Source organism: Scyliorhinus canicula, chromosome 12 (assembly GCF_902713615.1).
Source record: "Scyliorhinus canicula chromosome 12, sScyCan1.1, whole genome shotgun sequence".
Classification (NCBI taxonomy): domain Eukaryota; kingdom Metazoa; phylum Chordata; class Chondrichthyes; order Carcharhiniformes; family Scyliorhinidae; genus Scyliorhinus; species Scyliorhinus canicula.
This window is the reverse complement of record NC_052157.1, coordinates 39,643,968-39,665,084: the sequence shown is the minus strand read 5'-3', so window position 1 is coordinate 39,665,084 and position 21,117 is coordinate 39,643,968. Positions and strand designations below refer to the sequence as shown.

Sequence of the window (21,117 nt, the reverse complement as noted above, 5' to 3'; positions counted from 1 at the left end):
CGATGCAATCCCCGAAAGACTGACGTTGTTTGAAATGCTCAGCTGTTTAGAATTTCGATTTGCTTTAGCACTTTTTGGATGTATGCAGATACATTTAAGGGAAGCTGGGTAAGTGTATGAGGGAGAAATGAATAGCAGGATGTGTTAATAGGATGGGATGAACGATGGGGGTGATAGGAAGGTTTGTGTGTAGCACGAATACTGGCACGGACCAGTTGGACCGAATAACTGAAATAGCTGTCAATTCCTTACCTTTCTGAATTCGAGTAACATCATCAACCATTTACACTTTTCCTGTGGCATTCTGCCAGGCTCCCACTTGAGCTGCAGGAGGTAACAGGTAGAAACCTCGTATAATTTTAGGACCAGTAATTTACTGCTGATGTGAGTGCTGAAATGGAGAGGTCATAGGGTAAGGACGTTAAGGACAATTGGTTTACTGATATGGAATCTTGCCCCGTTAGTCACATGCATTGGGAAGTCACTGGTGCTCTGATTTGCATCCTTTAAAATTGTTGAGGGTAATTCAAGAGCAATGGGTTCAAGGTTTCCTGAATTGCATAGAGCTGGCAACACTACCCATTGGCGGCACCAACCAGAAAAACAGCAAAAGAGGATCCTCAAATTGTCCTAGTGGAGTTGATATGTGTGAATGACAGCTCCTTGAATAAAGAGATGGATCATGGCATTCCGCAGAATAAGGAAGGGTCCCGGAGTGACTGGCCATCTGGCCGTGCGTACCATTTGCAAAATGCACTGACAAAACTCACTGAGGCTCCTTAGACTGCACCGCACTGTCCAAACCCATGACATCTGTCTAGAAGGACAAAGGCAGCAGATGCAATGGAACATCACAATCTGGAAGTTCCCCTCCAAGTCACTCACCATCCTGACTTGGAAGTATATCGCTGTTCCTCCGCTGTCACTGGGTCAAAATCCTGAACTCCCTCCCTAACTGCACTGTGGGTGTACCTACAACACACAGACTGCAGGGGCTCAAGAAGACAACTCACCACCGCCTTCTCAAGGTAATTGAGGGATGGGCAATAAATGCTGGCCTAGCCAGCCAAGCCCACATCCCGTAAATTAATAAAAATAAACGAGCCAGCCAAACAAGGCAGGCTTTGTTCAAAGTGGTTTCAAACCGATGCCCTTTTGGAGAGAATGTATGAAGTAGCAAAGAAAAGTTATGAAGGAGGGGGCCCAAAAGAACAGGTCAAAAACAAGGGCGAATAAAAGCTGAAACATTCTAGAATGTGGTGGACAAATGTTATTGCAGGTTCAGGGGCACGCCCCGTGGGTGGGGGATGCACATGAGGGTGGGTCACTCGCTCGCTCACTCACTCGCTTGCTCGCTCACTCACTCGTATTCTCTCTCACACGCACACTTTCTTTTTTTTTAATGTATTTTATTACAAACATGTATAAAAACAGGTTACAGCGATTAAACACCCTGGGAAACATATTTCCCAACAATCAACTGTACAGTTTGTACAGATATTTCCCCTTTTTCAGCCTCCCCTCCCCCACGACGAACAGCCCTTCAAACAGAGTAACAAACATCCTCCACCTTTCCTCAAACCCCCTGAGGAGCCCCTTAACTTGTACTTTATCTTCTCTAATCGCAGGAAGTCATATAGGTCACCCAACCAAGTTGCTTCACTCTCACACTCACTTTCTCTGTCTCACATACACATCTACGCACACACATGCATGCACATTCACTTTCACAGACACACTCACGTACTTATTCACTCACACACACACTCACACACATGCACGCGCTCTCACTCACACACACACTCACCCTCGCACACATTTTCTTTCATACACATACACTCTCATGCACTCATTCACTCTCTCACACACACACTCTCTCACTCCCTCTTTCCTACACCCTCACCCAAACACATGGTTTTTCAAAGTGTTGATTGCGGGCGAGTGTCAGAAGGGTCGGGGAGTTAAGGGTGCGGTGTTTGCACATCAGGTCTCAGCGCCAGATTTCCGAATCCTTCTTGTGTAAAGTCACAAGATTTTCCTGTCTTCGGATCACACAGCTCTCCTGCTCAAAACCTGAAGAGTGAATTTAAGGTAATTGCAACATTTCAGTCAAAAAACAAAATAAGTCAGCGCTCAACTGAGCGAGCGCGATCAATGCAGCAAAGAAATGGGTTTAAATCAAAATTGCTGCCCTGAATTGGTTGTTGAGCTATTTTGTTGAAGGATTTTGTTTTTTAAATACCTTCCTAGCTTTTCTCACGGTCAAGCAGGAGGTTTAACTGCTGTGTTGTCATGCAGCCGACAGCTTTATTTGAAATGTCATTGCGGCAGCATTTTGGGTTGGAATCCAGTCACAAGTCCACCCTCTCATTCTGTCGTAAGTGATCCCATGGCGCTGTGCTGAAGACACATGAGCTGTTTGCTTATCACCCCAAGCACTGGCTGATATTTATCTGGGAAATGCAGCTTGGATAGGATACATTAATTTTTTGCAGCATTTACTGGGAGCTGAGTTGTGTGTTTCTTTATAAAGAGGGGGTGGAGGATTTAACTTTAACAGGCAACATGTACGACTGGGTGAGAATTTGAAAATCTGTTCAGTCCAGGATTTGGAAGATTGGAATATAGGAACAGAAGTGAACTATTCTTCCTCATGTCTGTTCTGCCATTTGATGAGATCCTGACTGGTCTGTATTATAACTCTATCTACTCGCCGTTGTTTTATAATCCTTAAAATTTACTAAACAAAAACTATCAGTTTCAGTTTGGAAATTTCCTGTTAACCCCCAGCTTTAACAGTTGTTTGTGGGAGAGAGTTCAACATTTCCACCATCCTTTATACCAGAATGGCAGGGGGATGGTGACGAGGGGAAATCAAAGCATGTACAGTAATAAAAGGACAGTACAATACAAAAATGGTAGACAGGGTAATCAAGGGCAAGAGGCAAATAGGACGGCTTGCAGAGAAATGTTAAGATGATTACAAACAGCAAAAAGACAAGCCTAAAGGCTTTGTATCATAATGCACGAAGCATTCGCAATAAGGTAGAGGAACTGATGGCGCAAATTGAGGTAAATGGATACGACTTCACAGCCATCCAGAGACATGGTCACAAGGAGATCAAAACTGGAAACTTAATATTCAGGAATATATGATCATTCAGAAGGACAGGAGGGAAGGAAAAGGTGGTGGGGTAGCACTGTTAATAAGAGATGAAATTTGGACAGTTGTGAGAGATGGTCTAGAATCAGATGATGTAGAATCCTAAAGGTTGTCCAATTAGCAAAAGTGGGTCCCAGGAAAAAAGTTTGAAAAACATTGCTCTAAGACACATACGCAGTCAATCCCACTCACAAATGCACTCACTCGCACTCTCTCACTCGCTCACTCACACGTACTTTCACTCACTCACACACTCATATGCACTTTCACTTATTCACTCACACACACGCACTCACACACACACCACCACATCTGGGAACCCCACCACTTGGAGGTTCACCTCCAACTCAGTCACCACCCTGACTTGGAAATATGTCACTCTTTTCTCTGTTGCAGGGGAAAAATCATGGAACTTCCTTTCTAACTGCACTGTGGGTATACCTACACCACAGGGACTGCAGTGGTTCAATAAAGCAACTCACCACCACCTTCTGAAGGGCAACTAGATATAGGCAATAAATGCTGGCCTAGCCAGCAAAGCCCACATCCTGGAAATAAATTTTAAAAACACACACTCACACTCACTCACTCACTCATTTCGATACACATTCTCTTTCACTCATCCACTCTCACACACTAATACACACAGCAGTAGCCTGGCTATTGATTCTATTTTTTATTTAAAGATTTTCGAAAGTTGAAGAGAAGATGCCTCCATGTTGAATCATCTTTTCTCCCTATTTACCCTCTACTGCGGCCAGCTGCTCTTCGAGTGCCAACCCACCTCTCTTAATTGCATCAAGAACCTGTCCTCATGCCAATTAAGGGGCCCCCTGTGAAAATCCCAGGCCAGTGATTGTCCCTCCCAGGGGCAAGTTCGGGACTCGGTAACTGTTCTGACTTCCATTTCCCACTTTTGGAGTGCTAATCCAGCTCTCGAGATCTGGCCCTCCTCTTGCTCTCCATGGCTTGAAAGTGGCCAGTCAAGCTGTCAGTTAACCTCACTATTCCCCTCCTCAGAGAAGATCCGACTAACTAGCCCCATGAGCTCATTTGTTGGCAGTCAATTTTAACACACTTGGTGTTGAAGCTGAGTGCAATGATTTTGATGAATCCATGTTGTCGTAGGCTGATGTAAATATGCAGCAAATGACCGTTATTCCAACTGCTCCATATGAGCATAAGCCCTCATCTGTTGAACTCTAATCCATATTCATAAAATATGTATTGGGCGGATTTAACATCTGTTGAGCTGTATTTGACTTAGTCACAATATCTTTATATAAATCACCCTAAATTCCTAGGCAAATAATCAAAATTCCCATATTACAACTATTCCGGATATAGGAACAGCCATTTAGTCTATGGAGTTTGTTTAGCTGTTCGGTTGGATTATGGCTGGCCTACATCTTGATTCCTTTTACCCACCTTTGCTTCATTTCCTTTAATACACTTGGCTAACAGAGACCTTGATCTTAACACAAAACATCACAGCCTTATAGGGTCGAATCCCCCATTTTCAGTAGCTTTTGTGTGAGCAAGTGCTTTATGATTGCACTTTTGATTAGCCTATCTCTAATTTTAAGATTGTGTTTCATCGTTCTCGATTCCCGATGAAAGAAAATGCTTTCTCCATCAAATATCTTTAGTATTTTAGAGGGAAACATTCAGAGGATAGATAAGACTGCACAGTGGCACAGTCGTTAACACTGCTGCCTCACCGCACCAAGGACCCGTGTTCACTTCCAGCCTTGGATGACTGTCTGTGTGGAGTTTGCACGTTCTCCCTGTGTCTGCGTGGGTTTCATCTGAAGTGCTCCGGTTTCCTCCCACAGTCCAAAGATGCGCAGGTTAGGTGGATTGGCCATGCTAAATTGCCCCTTAGTGTCCAAAGATTTAGGTGAGGTTATGGGGATAAGGTGGGGGCTTGGGCCTAGGTAGGGTGCTCTTTCAGAGGGTTGGTGCAGACTTGATGGGCCGAATGACCTCCTTCTGCGCTGTAGTGATTCTATGATTCCAAAATTGTGATGGATAGTTGAACCTGCACAAATGTCAGGAGGTCTAAGAATAATATTTATGTATCTAGTGATTTAGGCTAGAAAAGCAAACTACAGTGCTGCAGACATCACAGAGATTTGGCTAAACAACATGTAGAATTTGAGGGTGGCGAATTCACAGAGATAAAGTTGCCCCATTGTTTAAAAAAAGATAAGTTCAGAGAATTGCGGATTTTTGCATGTCGAAGCATGTGTCAACAAAGAAATCCAATCTGGATCAGGTGGAGACAAAGTTGACAAATCGGTGAGGATTTTTCGCTCCTACTGGTAGGCATCGTTGTGGGCTGGACTGGAAAATGTGGAGAGTCATTGGGCAGGATTTACTGCGCAACCCGCCGAGAATTTTTCCGCGGCTGGAGCCGGCCCACCATTGGTTGGCAGTGGGATCTAATGGTCAACGGGGTCTCCCATTGAATGCACCGCTCGCTGGTGGGAAACACACGGCAGGGGAGCCCTGTCGGCATTAGCAGAAGATCCAGCCGGTCTGAACGGCCAAAAGATCTTGCCCCTCAGCTTTTAACAACATTTCCCCATCCTGCCCTTGATGTTTCCTTCCACCGTCGGGACTGGAAAATTGCACCTATTGAGAGTCACGGAGAGAGAATAGATCTGGAATTTTACACTCAAATAGGGGAAACATATGGGAGTTTATACATGGTGGTTACAGGCATGCAGAAGGTCACCTGAGGCAATTAGGAGAGGGAAAATGTGTTCCTGGGTCGCTGCCTGTGCGGAGTCTGCATATTCTCCCCGTGTCTGTGTGGGTTTCCGGTTTCCCCCCACAAGTCCCGAAAGACGTGCTTGTGAGGTGACTTGGACATTCTGAGTTCTTCCTCAGTGTACCCGAACAAGCGCCGGTGTGTGGCGACTAGGGGCTTTTCACAGTAACTTCATTGCAATGTTAATGTAAGCATACTTGTGACAATAATAAATTATTATTACATTGGGAGGAAGTGATGATAGGTATCATACCAAACAGCCAAGGGTAGGTAGAAAAAGTTTCCATTGGGGAGCAGCTTGGAAACACTGGTTACGACATGGTTAGGTTTGCTTTGGCAGAAAGGAGGACTACAACTGAGGCTGTTAACTCTAGAAGAATGGTTTTTGAGCTGAACTGAAAAATGTTAATAGGGAAGAGCACAAAGAATAAGTGGAATAGATTCAAGAATAGCCACTTAAACTGAAGTATTGCTGAAAATAAAACTTGCTGTCTGAACTTTTTGCCTTATAGCCATCAGGCCAGATTTGCAAGAATACCAAATCTAAAGGGAACAGCAATTTATACTGCATGGGAAGAGAGTGCTGATCTGTCAGCAGGTCAACTTTAAATTGTTGGAGGTGTTGCCATGGTAATCTTTGCATGACAGCCCATGGCAGTTGAATCTGCATGGAATATTCTCAGGAATATTGGATCAAGAAAAGCCCATTCGGTCTTGCGAGGCTGTTCTGCAGAGAGAATAATTTGGGTTTCACATAAACATCCTGAGGTAGCGTTTCCACTTATTGTGCTAGTTGTATCAGAGATGTAAAATCCATAGGGTGCAACTGGCACCCACCCCAAACACCCACTGCATTCTCACTGGCCAGGCTACTTTAAAACTGGGTCCTGACAGGTTATTCACCATGGTGAAGGTATTAGTGTCAAGTTTAACCTTATGTCATTTTGTGACCGTGACATTTTGTACCGTTGTGTCATTTTGTTTTTACACCTTCCCAGCCGAGGAAATCAGAGTGCATTGTAGAATGTCTTCCACCATCTCTGTTAATGCAGCGCAACCAGTGTTGGAGCAGGGGTTATATGTCAAATAGTGCTGTGTTGAGGCTACTCGACCCACACACCTTGTTGTACGATTGAGAATCACATGGGATTTCACTGACCGACTCATTTTTATTTGTCTAAAATCAGATTTACAATATTGACGTGCATATAAATGAGCTTCGATAGATTCCGGCATTGCAAATGTTAAATTTCTGACCACTCTGTGTTGCCTGAACGTTGCAGATGCCAGCTTGACCTCTCAACGTTGTCGAAAGGACAGAAGCACCGTTTGGAGTTGTCTCTGCAGAACGGACTGGGCTCTTTGGTTTTGCTTCTGATGCTCACATCTTCCATCGAAGTCTCCATCTCGGACCCATGTGCCAGCCCATTAAACAATGAGACTGAAAGGCAGCAGATTATTCAGAGATACGTAAGTTCCCAGTACGGGCAAGAGTAAATAAGATAGCTGGACTTTCATGTCGCAAATTACAAATCGCTTACAGATGAGGAATCATTGCTCTCTGTCAAGAGAGGTATGGCAACAGTTCTGGCAGCTTCTGTGAAGAAAGACGCAGTTAACTTTTCTCGTTGATAATGAACGGTTATCAACCTGAAACATTTACTCTGGGTGGGATTCTCCGTGGCGAGTCAGCCCCACGATCGCTGCGAGTGAGGACAAAGCATTTGGCACGCCCGTTCACTGGCGGCGGAACTCCAGTCCAGCTACTTTCAACAGGAATTCCCATTGAAGCCAGCCCACACCGCTGGGAAACCCATGGGTGAGGGGTGTGCTACCAGCAGGCCAAGAGAATCCCACCAGCAGCAAATATCCGGAGATTCCCAGACCTCTGTTCCTCTCTCCGGAGATGCTGCCAGACATGCTGAGTATTCCCAGCATTTTCTGTTTGTGTTACAGTTTTTCTTCATCCGCAGTATTTTAAAAAAAAAAAATTTCTGGGATGTGGGAGTTTCTGGCTGGGCCAGAATTTATTGCCCACTCCTAACTATCTTTCATTCAGAGGCCGCTTGAGGGTCAGCCACATTGCAGTGGGTCTGGAGTCACATGCAGGCCAGACCATGCAAGTGTCATGTGAGAGTACCTTGAAGAAATGGATGCTTATTACGACTTAAAACACCTTTTACCAGCAGCACATCAGGTTAACTACTGTTATTAGTTTTAAATCACCAGGATCGATTTACAGTCTTTAGATTACAGAGAGAGATAATACACCTTCTGGCTGTGACTGCAGCTATCCAGCTCTGAAAATGAAACTAAAACACACCCTACAGCAAACAGCCTAAAACAAAACTAAAAAGCTGACAGAGAGCCCAGCTCCACCCACTCTCTGACATCACTGCAGTAATAAACACCCATTTCTTAAAGGTACTCTTACTACAGTTGCTTATATACACACCCATTTATAAACACCCATTTCTTAAAGGTACTCTCACATGACACCTCCCCCCAAGAAAAAAAACCCATCAACTTCAAGATGGTTTCATTTCTCACCTTTTCACTATCCTTTAAGAAATGCACACAATAAATATACTTTTTCGTTTCAAAAAAACAACATTCGCAAACAGGTATAATAATATAGTCCTTTTTTAAATTTTTCTTCCTCGAACTGAAATCATTCTCGATTGACAGTCTCTTTGAACAAGAAGGCCTCTGCACGATCCATCCATTTCTCTATGCCTCGGCATTTCTCTTTAAAGTCAGATACTTTAGTTCAGTCTGATCACAGAGTCCCTTGTGATCCTCCAACACAGGACATTTGCTATCACTGCTTTCAGGCAGTCAAATGCCTATTGAAAGTCCTCTGTCCATTGAAATTTGTTATGCTTCTTCAGCAAGTCCATCAGTGGAGCAATCACGCTACAAACGTTTGCACAAATGTTTGATCAAATCCACTCATGCCAAGAAATCGCATTATTTCCCTTCGTCTTGAGGGTATCGGAAACTCCTCAATAACTGTTGATTTCACATCCCTTGTGACCATTCGACCCTGTCTGATTGTATGGTCAAGGAAAGTGACTTGGGCCTTTCCAAATTCACTCTTGCCTGGGTTTATCACCAAACCCGCCTCCTGAAGACAATCGAATAACTCCATCAGGTGTTTCAAATGTTTGGTCCATGTCTGGCTGAAAATTACCAGATATACCGCACAATTGGGTAATCCTAAAACAACTTTATTAGGTAACCGTTGAAATGTGGCTGGTGCGTTTTTCATGCCAAATGGCATAACTTTGAATTGGTATATACCATCTGGAGTCACAAAAGCTGAAATCTCCTTCGCCCTTTCGGATAAAGGTACCTGCCAGTAACCTTTAAGTAAATCCAATTTGGAAATAAAAGCTGATTGTCCCACTTTCTCAATGCAATCCTCCAAACGTGGGATAGGTAAGAGCCCGTTCTTGTAACTGCATTAACCTTTCTATAGTCCACACACAACCGTTGGGTACTGTCTAGTTTTGGTACCATCACTATCGGTGAGCTCCATTGGCTGCAACCCACTTCAATTATGCCATTTTTAAGCATTCTCTCAATCTCTTTGGTAACCTGTGCCAATTTTAAAGGGTTAAGTCTGTATGGATGTTGTTTGATTGGAACAGCATTTCACACAGCTACATTATGTATAGCCATTTTAGTACTTCCGAATTTATCTCTACAAACTTGCCCACGTAATATCAATAACTCTTTCAGGTCAGTCCATTTTTCCTCTGGAAGGTAACTCAACAATTTATCCCAATTTTTCAGAACATCCTCATTTTCCAATTTAATTTGAGGTATGTCAAATTCACAGTCATCTGGATTTGGTTCGTCACTTTGAGTTGGAATCATTAAAACATCCTCCTTTTTCTCTCCCCTTTCAAAGTACCTTTTAAGCATATTCAAATGACACACTCGGTGAGCCTGGTGTTTTACCACATAATTCACCTCACTTAATTTCCTTTCAATCTGATAAGGTCCACAAAACCTAGCTTTTAAAGGTTCACCTACCACTGGTAACAACACTAAAACTTTATCTCCACTGGCAAAACTACAAACTTTGGATTTCTTGTCCGCTACCCGTTTCATCACATTTTGTGCAACTTTTAAATGTTGTCCAGCCAATTCACCTGCTCTACTTAATCGTTCCCTAAAATTTGACACGTAATCCAATCATGCCATTTCTAATTTCTCACTCACCAATTTTTCTTTAATCAATTTAAGTGGTCCTTTTACCTCATGACCAAAAATTAGTTCAAAAGGACTGAATTTGGTTGACTCATTAATTGCAAACAGAACAAATGCAATTCCTTTATCCCAATCCTTTGGATAATCTTGACAATGAGCCCTCAACATTGTCTTTAATATCTGATGCCACCTTTCTAACGCTCCCTGCGATTCTGGATGGTACGCAGTTGATTTAAATTGTTTTATTCCTAATCAATCCATAACTTCTTTGAATAACCTTGAGGTAAAATTTGATCCTTGATCCGATTGTATTTCTGTGGGTAGGCCATATCTAGTAAAGAATTTAAGTAATTCCTCCACAATCTCTTTAGCTCTAATATTGCGTACTGGAATGGCCTCTGGAAACCTAGTAGACACATCCATTATAGTCAAAAGATATTGATTCCCACTCTTTGTTTTAGGAAGCGGTCCTACGCAATCAATTAGGACCCTTGTAAAAGGTTCCTTAAATGCTGGAATGGGTATTAAGGGCGCTGGTTTTATCACTGCTTGATGTTTCCCTATCGCTTGACATGTGTGACATGATTGACAAAATTTAACTACATCTTTATGTAGTCCAGGCCAATAAAAGTGTTTCTGGATTTTAGCTTGAGTTTTCCTTATTCCCAAATGACCTCCCACTGGTACCTCATGTGCAACTCGCAACACCTCCTTTCTATACCCTACCGGCAATACTACTTGATGAACTTCTGCCCACTTTTAATCCGCCTGCACATGTAAAGGTCTCCATTTTCTCATCAAGACACAACTTTTATGGTAATAACACGCTGGTATACACTCCGATTCCTCTTCCCTGTATGCTTTCTGATACATCCGTTTTATTTCTATATCTTTTTGTTGTAATTCCGCCAATTTTCCTGAACTAAAAATATCCGCCTCATCCTCCACATGTTCTTGTTCTTCAAACATCTGATCAAAAATCGTAATTGCACTTCAACTTCATCTTCACTCTTTGATTTCTCCTCTTGTCTTAACCTGTGACCTTGCGACCTTGTTACTACACAATCCGAAAAATATCCCAGGATATTCATCCTTCAACAGTTCAGTTGTCTGATTTTCCACTGGCTTATCAACCACAGTAGGCATCACTCCCACCTGCGATCCAGTTATACCATTACTCAAGATAAACTGTATTCCTGGACAAGATAGTTTCTCTATTACTCCTACTACCACTTCACCACTCTTCACTGGACTTTCCAACCTTACCTTATATAATTGAACACTACTCCTCTCACTCTGAATTCCACATATTACCACCTTTTCTGGCAACATTCTTCTCAGACTACATAAGTCCTCATCTCTTACCATTAAAGATTGACTAGCTCCCATATCTCTTAAAATTGTGACTTCTTTACCTGCTCCTCTTGATGCACATGAGTAAACTTTACCCACACAAGTGAATTCTTTAAAGAGATCTGACACCTTCTTATCAATCACCACTTGATCAGGCTGTACAATCTTTTGTACCTCCTTCGCTTCACTTGGGCTTTCCTTTACCACTTTAACAAACCCCACTGTCTTATCCTGTTTTGCCAGATTAGCCTTCCCAGTGTTTTTCTTCAACCACCAACACTGTGACTTTACATGGCCTAGTTTATTACATTGTAAACATTTGAAATTTTTCATTTCTTTTCCACCCTCCTGGATTTCTTTTTTTAATCTGAGGTACACTCCTTATTATCTTGAGTTATCTTAAGTGCATAGAATAAACATTGTTTTGCTTTAAAAAATACTTTGCCATTTCTGCTGTACCACACCTGTAGAGTGTGTGCTCCCCATACCACAATCTGGTAAAAGTTGTGGGTCAGGTGAACGCCATGGTACATTTTGGGGTTCTCTAAACCCTGGCCCATAACACAAGGATGGCAGACTTCTTTCCCTAAAGGACAACAATGAATTTCTAAAGAGAATAAAATGGGCTAATCGTTTCTTCAGGTTTAAAATAAAAGTTTAGCCCAACAGCAGCTTGTTGTCGGAAGATCTGAAACTTATTTCCCAAACAACAACCATGCTAATAGTCCAATTTACAGAAATGCCAAACCATTCCGTGCACACCGATCTAATTCGGGCCCCCTCCCGGCACTCCTGTGTCGACTTCATGTCAAAAGGTTTCGATCTGCAGAGGACTGCATGGGGGAGTGGGTAGTGTGACACTAGTCTTTGAGACATGGACCCAAAGTCAATTGGCAATCTGTCATAAATTAAGTCCTATTAAATAAAAGAGGCGAGTGAAATTGAGGGGTGTTCTGAAGAATGGAACATTGGCTGACAGTTTCTTGAAGCTCCTCCATTTCAAACGTTCATCAAAGTTATTCGAGGGGAGTACTAGAAGCTCCATGAAAAATCTGGCCCGATAGAGTCATTGGACACGATTCTCCCCAAAAATATCTTAAGGTACTTTGTGGCGGGTTTTTCAGGGAGCTTCCCGCCAGCTCTGCCGGCAAGTTTCCCACCACTATTCAGTGACACTTAGTCACTTTTTGGGGTCACTTTTTGGGCCCTGGGGGAGATTCTCAGCGGTTTAGCCCACACTTAGAATTTTTTATAACATTGGGAAGCTGAACTCAGAGATCGGGCCACCCTTTTGAAAGGGTGTCCCGATCTCTAAGTGAGTTTGTGCGTTTCCCACGCACCCCCACCCATGGGCAATGTTACCCCTCTCCCCACACATGGACACTAGCCCACACCCCCAAGTGAGGATGCCCCGCTATGGGGTTCCTGGGGGTCCCCCCTCCCTTTTAGGACCCCCACCTGTCACCCACCCAACCTCCCGGAAACTTACCTGCACTGAACTCCCACAGCCTTCAAATTCCCCCCTCCACCCTCATTTCATGGGCATGGCCCCCCTCACCCCTTGGCCCTTGGCAGTGCCATCCTGGCACATGGGCACCCTTGCACTGCCACCCTGACAGCTTGGCAGTGCCATTGAAGCAATTTGGCAGTGCCAGGGTGCCTGTGCCAAGGTGCCCATGTTCCAGGGAGAAGGCCAGGGACCTGCTCTGCACTTACCCTGACAACCCTGGGGTCTCCGGTAGCCCGGGACCCCCCCCGGGTGCCATTCTGCCTGGTCCACGTTTGTGCAGACCAGCACTGACCGGTGCCCGGCTGCAGCCTCCTTGGGGTGGCCGAAGAATCGAGGGAGGCAGTGGATCCCGCGCAGGTAGGTCACAAGTAGGTTTACGACGTACTTCCGCGAGCATCATTCAGTTCCGACTCCGACATCTAGCGGGACTTTGGAGTATCCCAGGAGGCGCGGAATCTGTTTGGAGGCTCGCTATAGGCCTCTCACAGCATTCTCCGGCTGCGTAGTGCTCTCGCTTGAGCGCAACGCGGCTGGAAAATCACGCCCATTGTGTCATTATGGCACTGAAACATTTGGCCTAATTGAGTCCGTGTCGACTGTCTGCGTTTTTCAAAAAATTTGCAATTCACAATCTGCTGTGCGACTGGTAATTCCCGGCTGGTAACAAATGATGAGAGTGATGTGCTGGCTGTTTATTCTCCGCACCGTTTAGTGAGCGTTCTAATTTTTGTTTTAACTTTGATTCTCAGAGTTTGAGAAACACTTTGCAGGACATGAGTGACATCGGGTTCCTGCAAGTACAAGTGGTAAAAGCCTGTAACCTCGCAGCTGCAGATTTTGCAGGTACTTTGTCATGAACCCCTTCATCTCACATCCGCATCGCTTATCACTTGCTCACAGTTGCTCCTTCACTCTTTGCTCCCTTCTTAGCACTTCCTCTGCTCTCTCCTCAAAACGTTTATTCCACCGGAGGTAATTTTGCCTTGAGACGATATTGGATTAGTCGCCTGGCTCGCTATCACCTGTTTTGCACCAGTATCCAAAGCCAGTATTACATGTTGGTCCCACAGCTTGGAACTGTTGCTGCCTTATCATTTCCGCATCTTCCCATCAGTTTTGTCACAATCTTTGTCTCACTCCTTTCTCAACTTTCCACTTCCATTCTCTTTGATCAGGTATAATTGTATTCCAGTCAGCCATTCCTGTGCAAATGTGGATGTGCTTGCTTATCTTTTACATTTTGCTTCCAAAGCTGCACCTTTAATGACTTTGCATTAGAAAATTACCCGAGTTTTAAATTACAAAGGCCTCCTTAACCAGTGACTTTCATGAGCAGAGGGAAAGAAAGATATTTCATTTATATACTACATTTATATAGTGTCTTTCACGACCTCAGAATGACTTAAGTCACTTTACAGGCAAATACATTCTCTTGAAATGGCAAATTACTTTCAAAGTACTTAGCACTAAAGTGCTTTGGGATATCTTGAGTTTGTGAAAGGTGTTATATATAAATCTCCTTTTTAAAGAAGATTGCGATAATTTCCTGTTCTAATGATGTTCCCTAAAGGATAAATATTGGCCAAGACATTGAGAGATCTCCTCTTTAGAATAGTGCCACAGGATCTTTCACTTTCATCCAAGTGGGCAGACTGGTCTCATCCAAAGAATAAATCTCCGTAATACAGCACTCCCTCCTTGCTAGCTTAGAATTTGTGCTCAAGACTTTGAGATGAGTATTTCCTGTAAGGAATTCATCCACCAATTGAAACTGGCACAAGGCACTGCAGTGTAAAGCCTTATGGAGAAGCACCATTTGCAAGTTAGTGAAGAGATAGCCTACATTCCCATTAAATATTGGGAAACCCGATAGATGTGGAAGTACCGGTGTTCCCACAGGCATTCGTTTTTTTCAAAACAATTATCAATCAAGGGGCAATTTAATGTGGTCAATCCACCTGTCCTGCACATCTTTGGGTTGTCGGGGTAAGACCCACGCAGACACAGGGAGAATGTGCAAACTCCACTCGGACAGTGACCCGGCACTGGGATCGAACCCAGATCCTCAGCGCAGCGAGGCAGACTTGTGAACCAGTGCGCCACCGTGCCGCCCTCCCACAGGCATTAGTAAAAACTGTTGAGGGGCATGTGTAATTACCTCTGACCATCCTCTTGCTCACGGTGAAAGGGAGGGCCTTTACAATTACAACTGGATGAGTAATGCAGCATCAGGAACAAATTCATGAAGCATTTACTTTACACAAGAGGTGAGCCATATTATTGATGCAAAGCTGTTCTGAATAAGGATCAGAGGCACTGTGATATTTCACTGTTAATGTACTGCAGCCTTAACTGCCTGACAGTGAACTGTGGGAATAGGCCGACCTTGCTCACCTGCCCTCTTGCCGTCATAATGGACTCCTTGCAAATTAGAAGTTTGATTTGGTAGCATATGGTGCCTGCAGTGACCCTGATATATGTGGTGTGCTCTGTAAACGCATCAAACTCTTGTCTGCACGTCAAGGATATTTTCTCCGTAATGAGCCTTTCTTGCACTGAGATCAGAACAGCTCAGTATCAGTTCTTCGATTGAAACCATACGGAGTCCTGCAGTAAAACAGGTAGTAATTGGGGTGTCATTCATTAAGGTTTGAAGTAGTGCACCCTGTGTTTGAAGAGTAATTAAGAATTCGGTGATGTGAATTGGCCGGAGGCCTACCCACCCGAAGTGAAACTAACTTTCTGACTTCCGTATTTAAATCAAGCATCGAGCATTTGCTGAGGCCTGTTGCCACGCTTTGCTTAAATTCACATGGATGGGTTGGAGCAAATGGCACAGATGCATTCTCGTGAGAAGCTTGACAAGTTCATGAAGGAGAGGAAAGGCCAAATATATACTGTTGCATTGCAACTGGTTTACTGGGAAGTCATTCCTTATACCTTGCCATGGGGCTACGAGGGATTCCCAGGGAACCCGCTAACGAGCTGCCATCTTGAAAGGAAAGCCCGATTGTGAGGTCCTATGGCCATCCACCCCCCCCCCCACTACACCACTCTCAAGCACCGCACCCCCCCCCCCCCCCCCCCCCCCTCACACACACCACTCTCAAGCACCGCACAGCAGCCCCATACCATCAGATAGCACAGATAGCATTGGTACCGCTACCAACAAATATAGGGGTGACGTGTCCCGGCCTCCTCAGGGATCCCTGTAATAGGGAGACCCCCCAGTGGGACACCTGTAATACGAAGACCCCCCACAGGGACCTCCATGGTAGTGGCAACCCCCCCCCCCCCCCCCACAAGGATCCCTGTAATATGGGGACCCCCCCCCCATGGGAATCCCCGGTTAAAGAGATGTGTGACCCCCCCCCCCCCCTCAAAGATAGGGGCAGTGAGAAGAATTACAGCTATAACACTTACCTTGCAGCTACACATGTTAATTCCTGAAAGGAGAGCAGCTGTGACCTGTATCTGATTCTCATTAGCTACAAGCCATTCATAGCTTTCGAGTAGTGGTCTGTGATTGACAGCTTCTACAAATCATCTGCAGTTTTGCTACATTCATCTACCTTCACGGTTCAGGGCCTAAGTGGTGAAAGCCCAATGTTTGTAAACATTGTTTCTAAACATTGACCACATCAAAGAGAGATAAGTGCAGTTAAATCACATGCTAGATTGATCGGAATGCACTTACATCTCTTTGATGTGGTTACTGATATCCTTTTAAGGGAATCAACCATCTCCACCTGGTGTGGCTTCCATGTGACTCCAGACCTATGTTAATGCGATTGACTCTTAACTAGCCTCTGAAATGGCCTTGCTAGCCACTCATAGAACATAGAACATAGAACATAGAACAGTACAGCACAGAACAGGCCCTTCGGCCCTCGATGTTGTGCCGAACAATGATCACCCTACTTAAACCCACGTAACCCGTATACCCATATCCCAACAATCCCCCCATTAACCTTACACTACGGGCAATTTAGCATGGCCAATCCACCTAACCCGCACATCTTTGGACTCATCTCAGTTCAAGGTCAATATGGATGGGCAGCAAATGTTGGCCTTGCCAACGACACCCATATCCCATCAAAGAATAAAGGAAAAAAATATTGCCAAAATGACAGACATGTGGGTGGCACGGTAGCACAGTGGTTAGCACAGTTGCTTCACAGCTCCAGGGTGCCAGGTTCGATTCCCCGCTGGGTCACTGTCTGTGCGGAGTCTGCACGTTCCCCCCGTGTCGGCGCGGGGTTCCTCCCGGTGCTCCGGTTTCCTCCCACAGTCCAAAGATGTGCAGGTTAGGTGGATTGGCCATGCTAAATTGCCCTTCGTGTACAAAAAGCTGAGGCGGGGTTACGGGGATAGGGTGGTGGTGTGGGCTTAGGTAGGGTGCCCTTTCCAAGGGCCGAATGACCTTCTGCACTGTACATTCTCTGATTCTATGATTGTGTTGCTGAAGCTTTTCATCTTGCACTCTTCAGGACAAATGCAAAAATGCCAAATTTCAAACTACCACAACAATTTATACTACAGGAGAAGAGAGTGCTAATAAATTGGTAAGCCAACTCTGATTCTTACGTTTGTCCTGATCAGTGCAACACGAAAAGCTTCATCAACATTTCTGATTTTTCAGCAATGTTCAGGTTCGGTATTACCAAGCGATTATCTGAAATAAAAATTTTAGATCATGTAAATTTTTTTTGTTCTGTACACTTTCATGGTCACCATTAATGAGACTAGGTTTTAGTTCCAGATTTATTTATTTATTGAATTTAAATTCCAACAGCTCCTGTGGTGGTATTTGAACCCACGTCCCCAGCGCATTAACCTGGGCCTCTGGATTACTCGTCCAGTGACATTCCACAATGCCACCATCTCCCTCTAAATAACTGAAATGTGGATGATTCTCATTAGTGATTGAACAGCAACAATTGCCAAGAACTTCTTTCTTTGCAGAAAGAACATAAGTTATTGGAGCAAGAGTAGGCCATTCGGCCCCTTGAGCCTGTTGTGTGATCTTCTACCTTTACTTCTACTTTCCCAACTATCCCTCGATTCCCATAGGCACATCAATTTATCGCTTTCAGCTGTGAATATCCTGAATGGCAGTCTGTCATCAGTGAAATTCTAGAGAGCCTGAAATTTGAAAGATAAAATTCATTGCCATGTAATTGTAAAATAAAAGGTAATGCTCTGCCATTGACATCAGGCCTTGGAAACTCAATGCTGTTTTATAGTTTCGACTGATCAATAAGCAATATATTTCTCCGCGTGTTGAAAATATTGGAAGAAATCGTTCAGATGTTTCATTGGAGATGCCCTGATGGTTCTTAAATCAGCCCTGATTGACTGACTTGACTTTTGGCCCTGTTTATCAGTCATCCACCTTGCCATGACTACAGTACACACACACATCTATTATTGCTTAAACATCACTGAGATTGGAAATGTTATTGGCTTCGTAAAAAGTGAAGATAGCATTTTCGAACCTGAAAGCAGCTTTGTCTTTCTGGAGAATGTTTGAAATAATACACTGTACAAATAAAGCTTATTTTATAGAATCCATAGAATCCCTACAGTGCATAAGGAGTCCATTCGGCCCATCGAGTCTGCACTGATCTTCTGAAAGAGCACCCAGCTGAGGTCCACTCCCCCATCCGATCCCTGTAACACCGTAATCCCACCTAACTTGCACTTCTTTTGAACGCTTAAGGGGAAATTTTAGCATGGCCAATCCACCTAACCTGCACATCTTTGGAATGTGGAAGGAAAGCGGGGCACCCAGATGAAACCCACACAGACACGAGAAGCAGGTGCAAACTCCACTGAGTCACCCGAGTATGGAATCGAAGTCGGGCCCCTGGCTCTGTGAGGAAGCTATGCTAACCACTGTGCTGCTCTATATTGAAATAAAAATTGTGCCGTAGTACATCACACCACCACAAAGCACCTCGAGCAGTGAATTTGTTTTGCAATGTGGAGACTTTTGTTCTGGGCCCGCAGAGGCTCACAAATGGAAATCACCGCTGACGGGGGCAAGATATTGGAAGAAGCCTCTGCCCTGGTTAATTTGATAACATCATTAATAACCACCTGAAAAGGCACATTGGATCTAGCTTTGGTGCTTCATCTGAAACCTCCTCCAGCCCGACAGCTTTCTGAGATCCCTGCGCTCCCTCAATTCTGGATGTTTGCTCCTCTGCCATTTTCATCAGCAAGCAGTTGTAGGCTGTGCCTTTAGCTGCTAAGCTTTGCTCTCTGGAATTCCTTTCCTAAACCTCTTTGTCATTTGCCTCTTCTTCTTAAAGCCTGTGGCATGATGTCACATCTTACTTGATAGATTCCCTGTTAGGAACTCTTACCACCCTCTTGGGGACTTTTAATATTTAAAGAAGAAATCCAAACATGCAATTAACCAATGGAACTTTGGCACAAGATTTCATATTTTCTAAATAAAAACAAACTTTATTGTACATTGAAAAATAATTCGATATAAGCACTATTAACTTATTACTATAATTTGTGAAGCGTTATGCTGTAAATGTAGTTCCAACTCACCCCTTCAAGAGTTCTCTTGTCTAACAAAATCTTGAAGGTGCAATTATTATTCCTGGGACTAACCCAGGAGGTATGCCACAGCCCCCTCGAATTTACTTTAAGTTTCCTCAAATTCCAGTTATTTCTCAAGGTACTCATTTTATGGCGATCCATCCATTAGATGTTTGGCTATGTGACTCCCCACCTTTTCCATTACAGCCCTCACGACTATGGATTCCTCAACTCCTGGTTCAAACTCCGCCTTCCTACAGCTATCCAAGCTAACTCAACCAACTGTTTTCTGCCATCAGGCTCTGCGAGGACCACTGTAGATTTCTTTCAATTGCTGCAAGCTAGAGAAAATTATCAAGCTGCTTCCCCCTCCCCACCAAAAAAAATCCAAACTGAGATAGAGCCTCACCAGCATTCCACATGGTGAACAATGCATTGGGTATTTTCTCCGTTTGAAAGGCAGGCCAACTGACTACCACCTCCTGTTGGATCTCAGTTCGATTATGTGCAGTTTTCACTGAAGCAAAGCTACAACTGTCTTCCCAAATTAAACTGCCTTACTTCTGTCAGCAAATGCACACAGATAAATCAAACAAAAGAGCCTTCTAACCATGGATGTACCCTGAATCGCTACCTGTATGGCAGTGTGACACCCATGGCCTCTTCCCAGATAAAAATGCAAATGAGCTGCCTTTTGATAATAACGTTTGCCTTGATTCTGGGAAATCATATGAGTAATGGGGATGGAGCTTGACAACCATCTTTCCCAGAATTGCGAGCTTTTAACTTCCTTGGTAGAATAATGAGACACCATGGGCGGGATTCTCTGATCGCCAACGGCAAAATCGTGTTTGGCGATCGGCCAGAGAATCCCCGTTTACGCCGGAACGGGGGCGGCGCTGTTTTTGCGATGCTTCATCCCCTCAAAATTGGCGTACTCAGGGAGGATGTTACCTGAGGCCCTCCCCCGATGCTCTGCCCCTGATGGGCCGAATCCATTTGGGGACTTTGTGTGGCAGCTGTGGACTGAGTCTAGCACCACAACAGTTTGGGGGGGGGGGGGGGGGGGAGCGCATTCCGCTAGCGGGGGGCTTCATCAGGGGTTGGGCTACTGGTGGGGGGTAGTCCGGGGGTGGCAAAGGCTGATTAGGGGGGCAGTGTTTGGCATGTGCGACCCCAACCATTCTCCGGCCGTATCTGCAGGTTACGCTGCGCAACTTCTGGCCCCCCACTGGGTGGAGGATCTGTGTGGGGGCGGTGCCGAAGGTCTGGCTGACGAATCTTTCGGACATTGCCACAGGATCGGAGAATCTAGCCCCCTGACTCTACCAGGAGTTCCAGAAATGGGTCATCCATTGTCCAAATGTTTACACCTCCACTCTGACCTTGTAAGATAAATAGGGAGGGTATCTTGTAACCATAATTAAGTCCCAGCTTGTTTGAATTGTGTTCCCTTCAGCATTGTTACCAGTTTATCAATCGAGATTTTCCATTTATCTCACTTTAACACTTTAACCTTGTGAAACCAGAAGTTACATT

The 21,117-nt window shown here is 44.4% G+C and overlaps 1 protein-coding gene across 1 annotated transcript in view; it reads left to right on the top strand.

Annotated features, from left to right (window-relative positions):
- Nucleotides 1-21,117, top strand: part of mctp2b (multiple C2 domains, transmembrane 2b) — a 504,236-nt gene that overhangs the window by 296,408 nt on the left and 186,711 nt on the right. Inside the window, exons 11-12 of the mRNA XM_038813378.1 lie at nucleotides 7,223-7,409; nucleotides 13,770-13,863. Coding sequence (XP_038669306.1) covers nucleotides 7,223-7,409; nucleotides 13,770-13,863 — 281 coding nt within the window. The remainder of the gene's footprint in view (nucleotides 1-7,222; nucleotides 7,410-13,769; nucleotides 13,864-21,117) is intronic.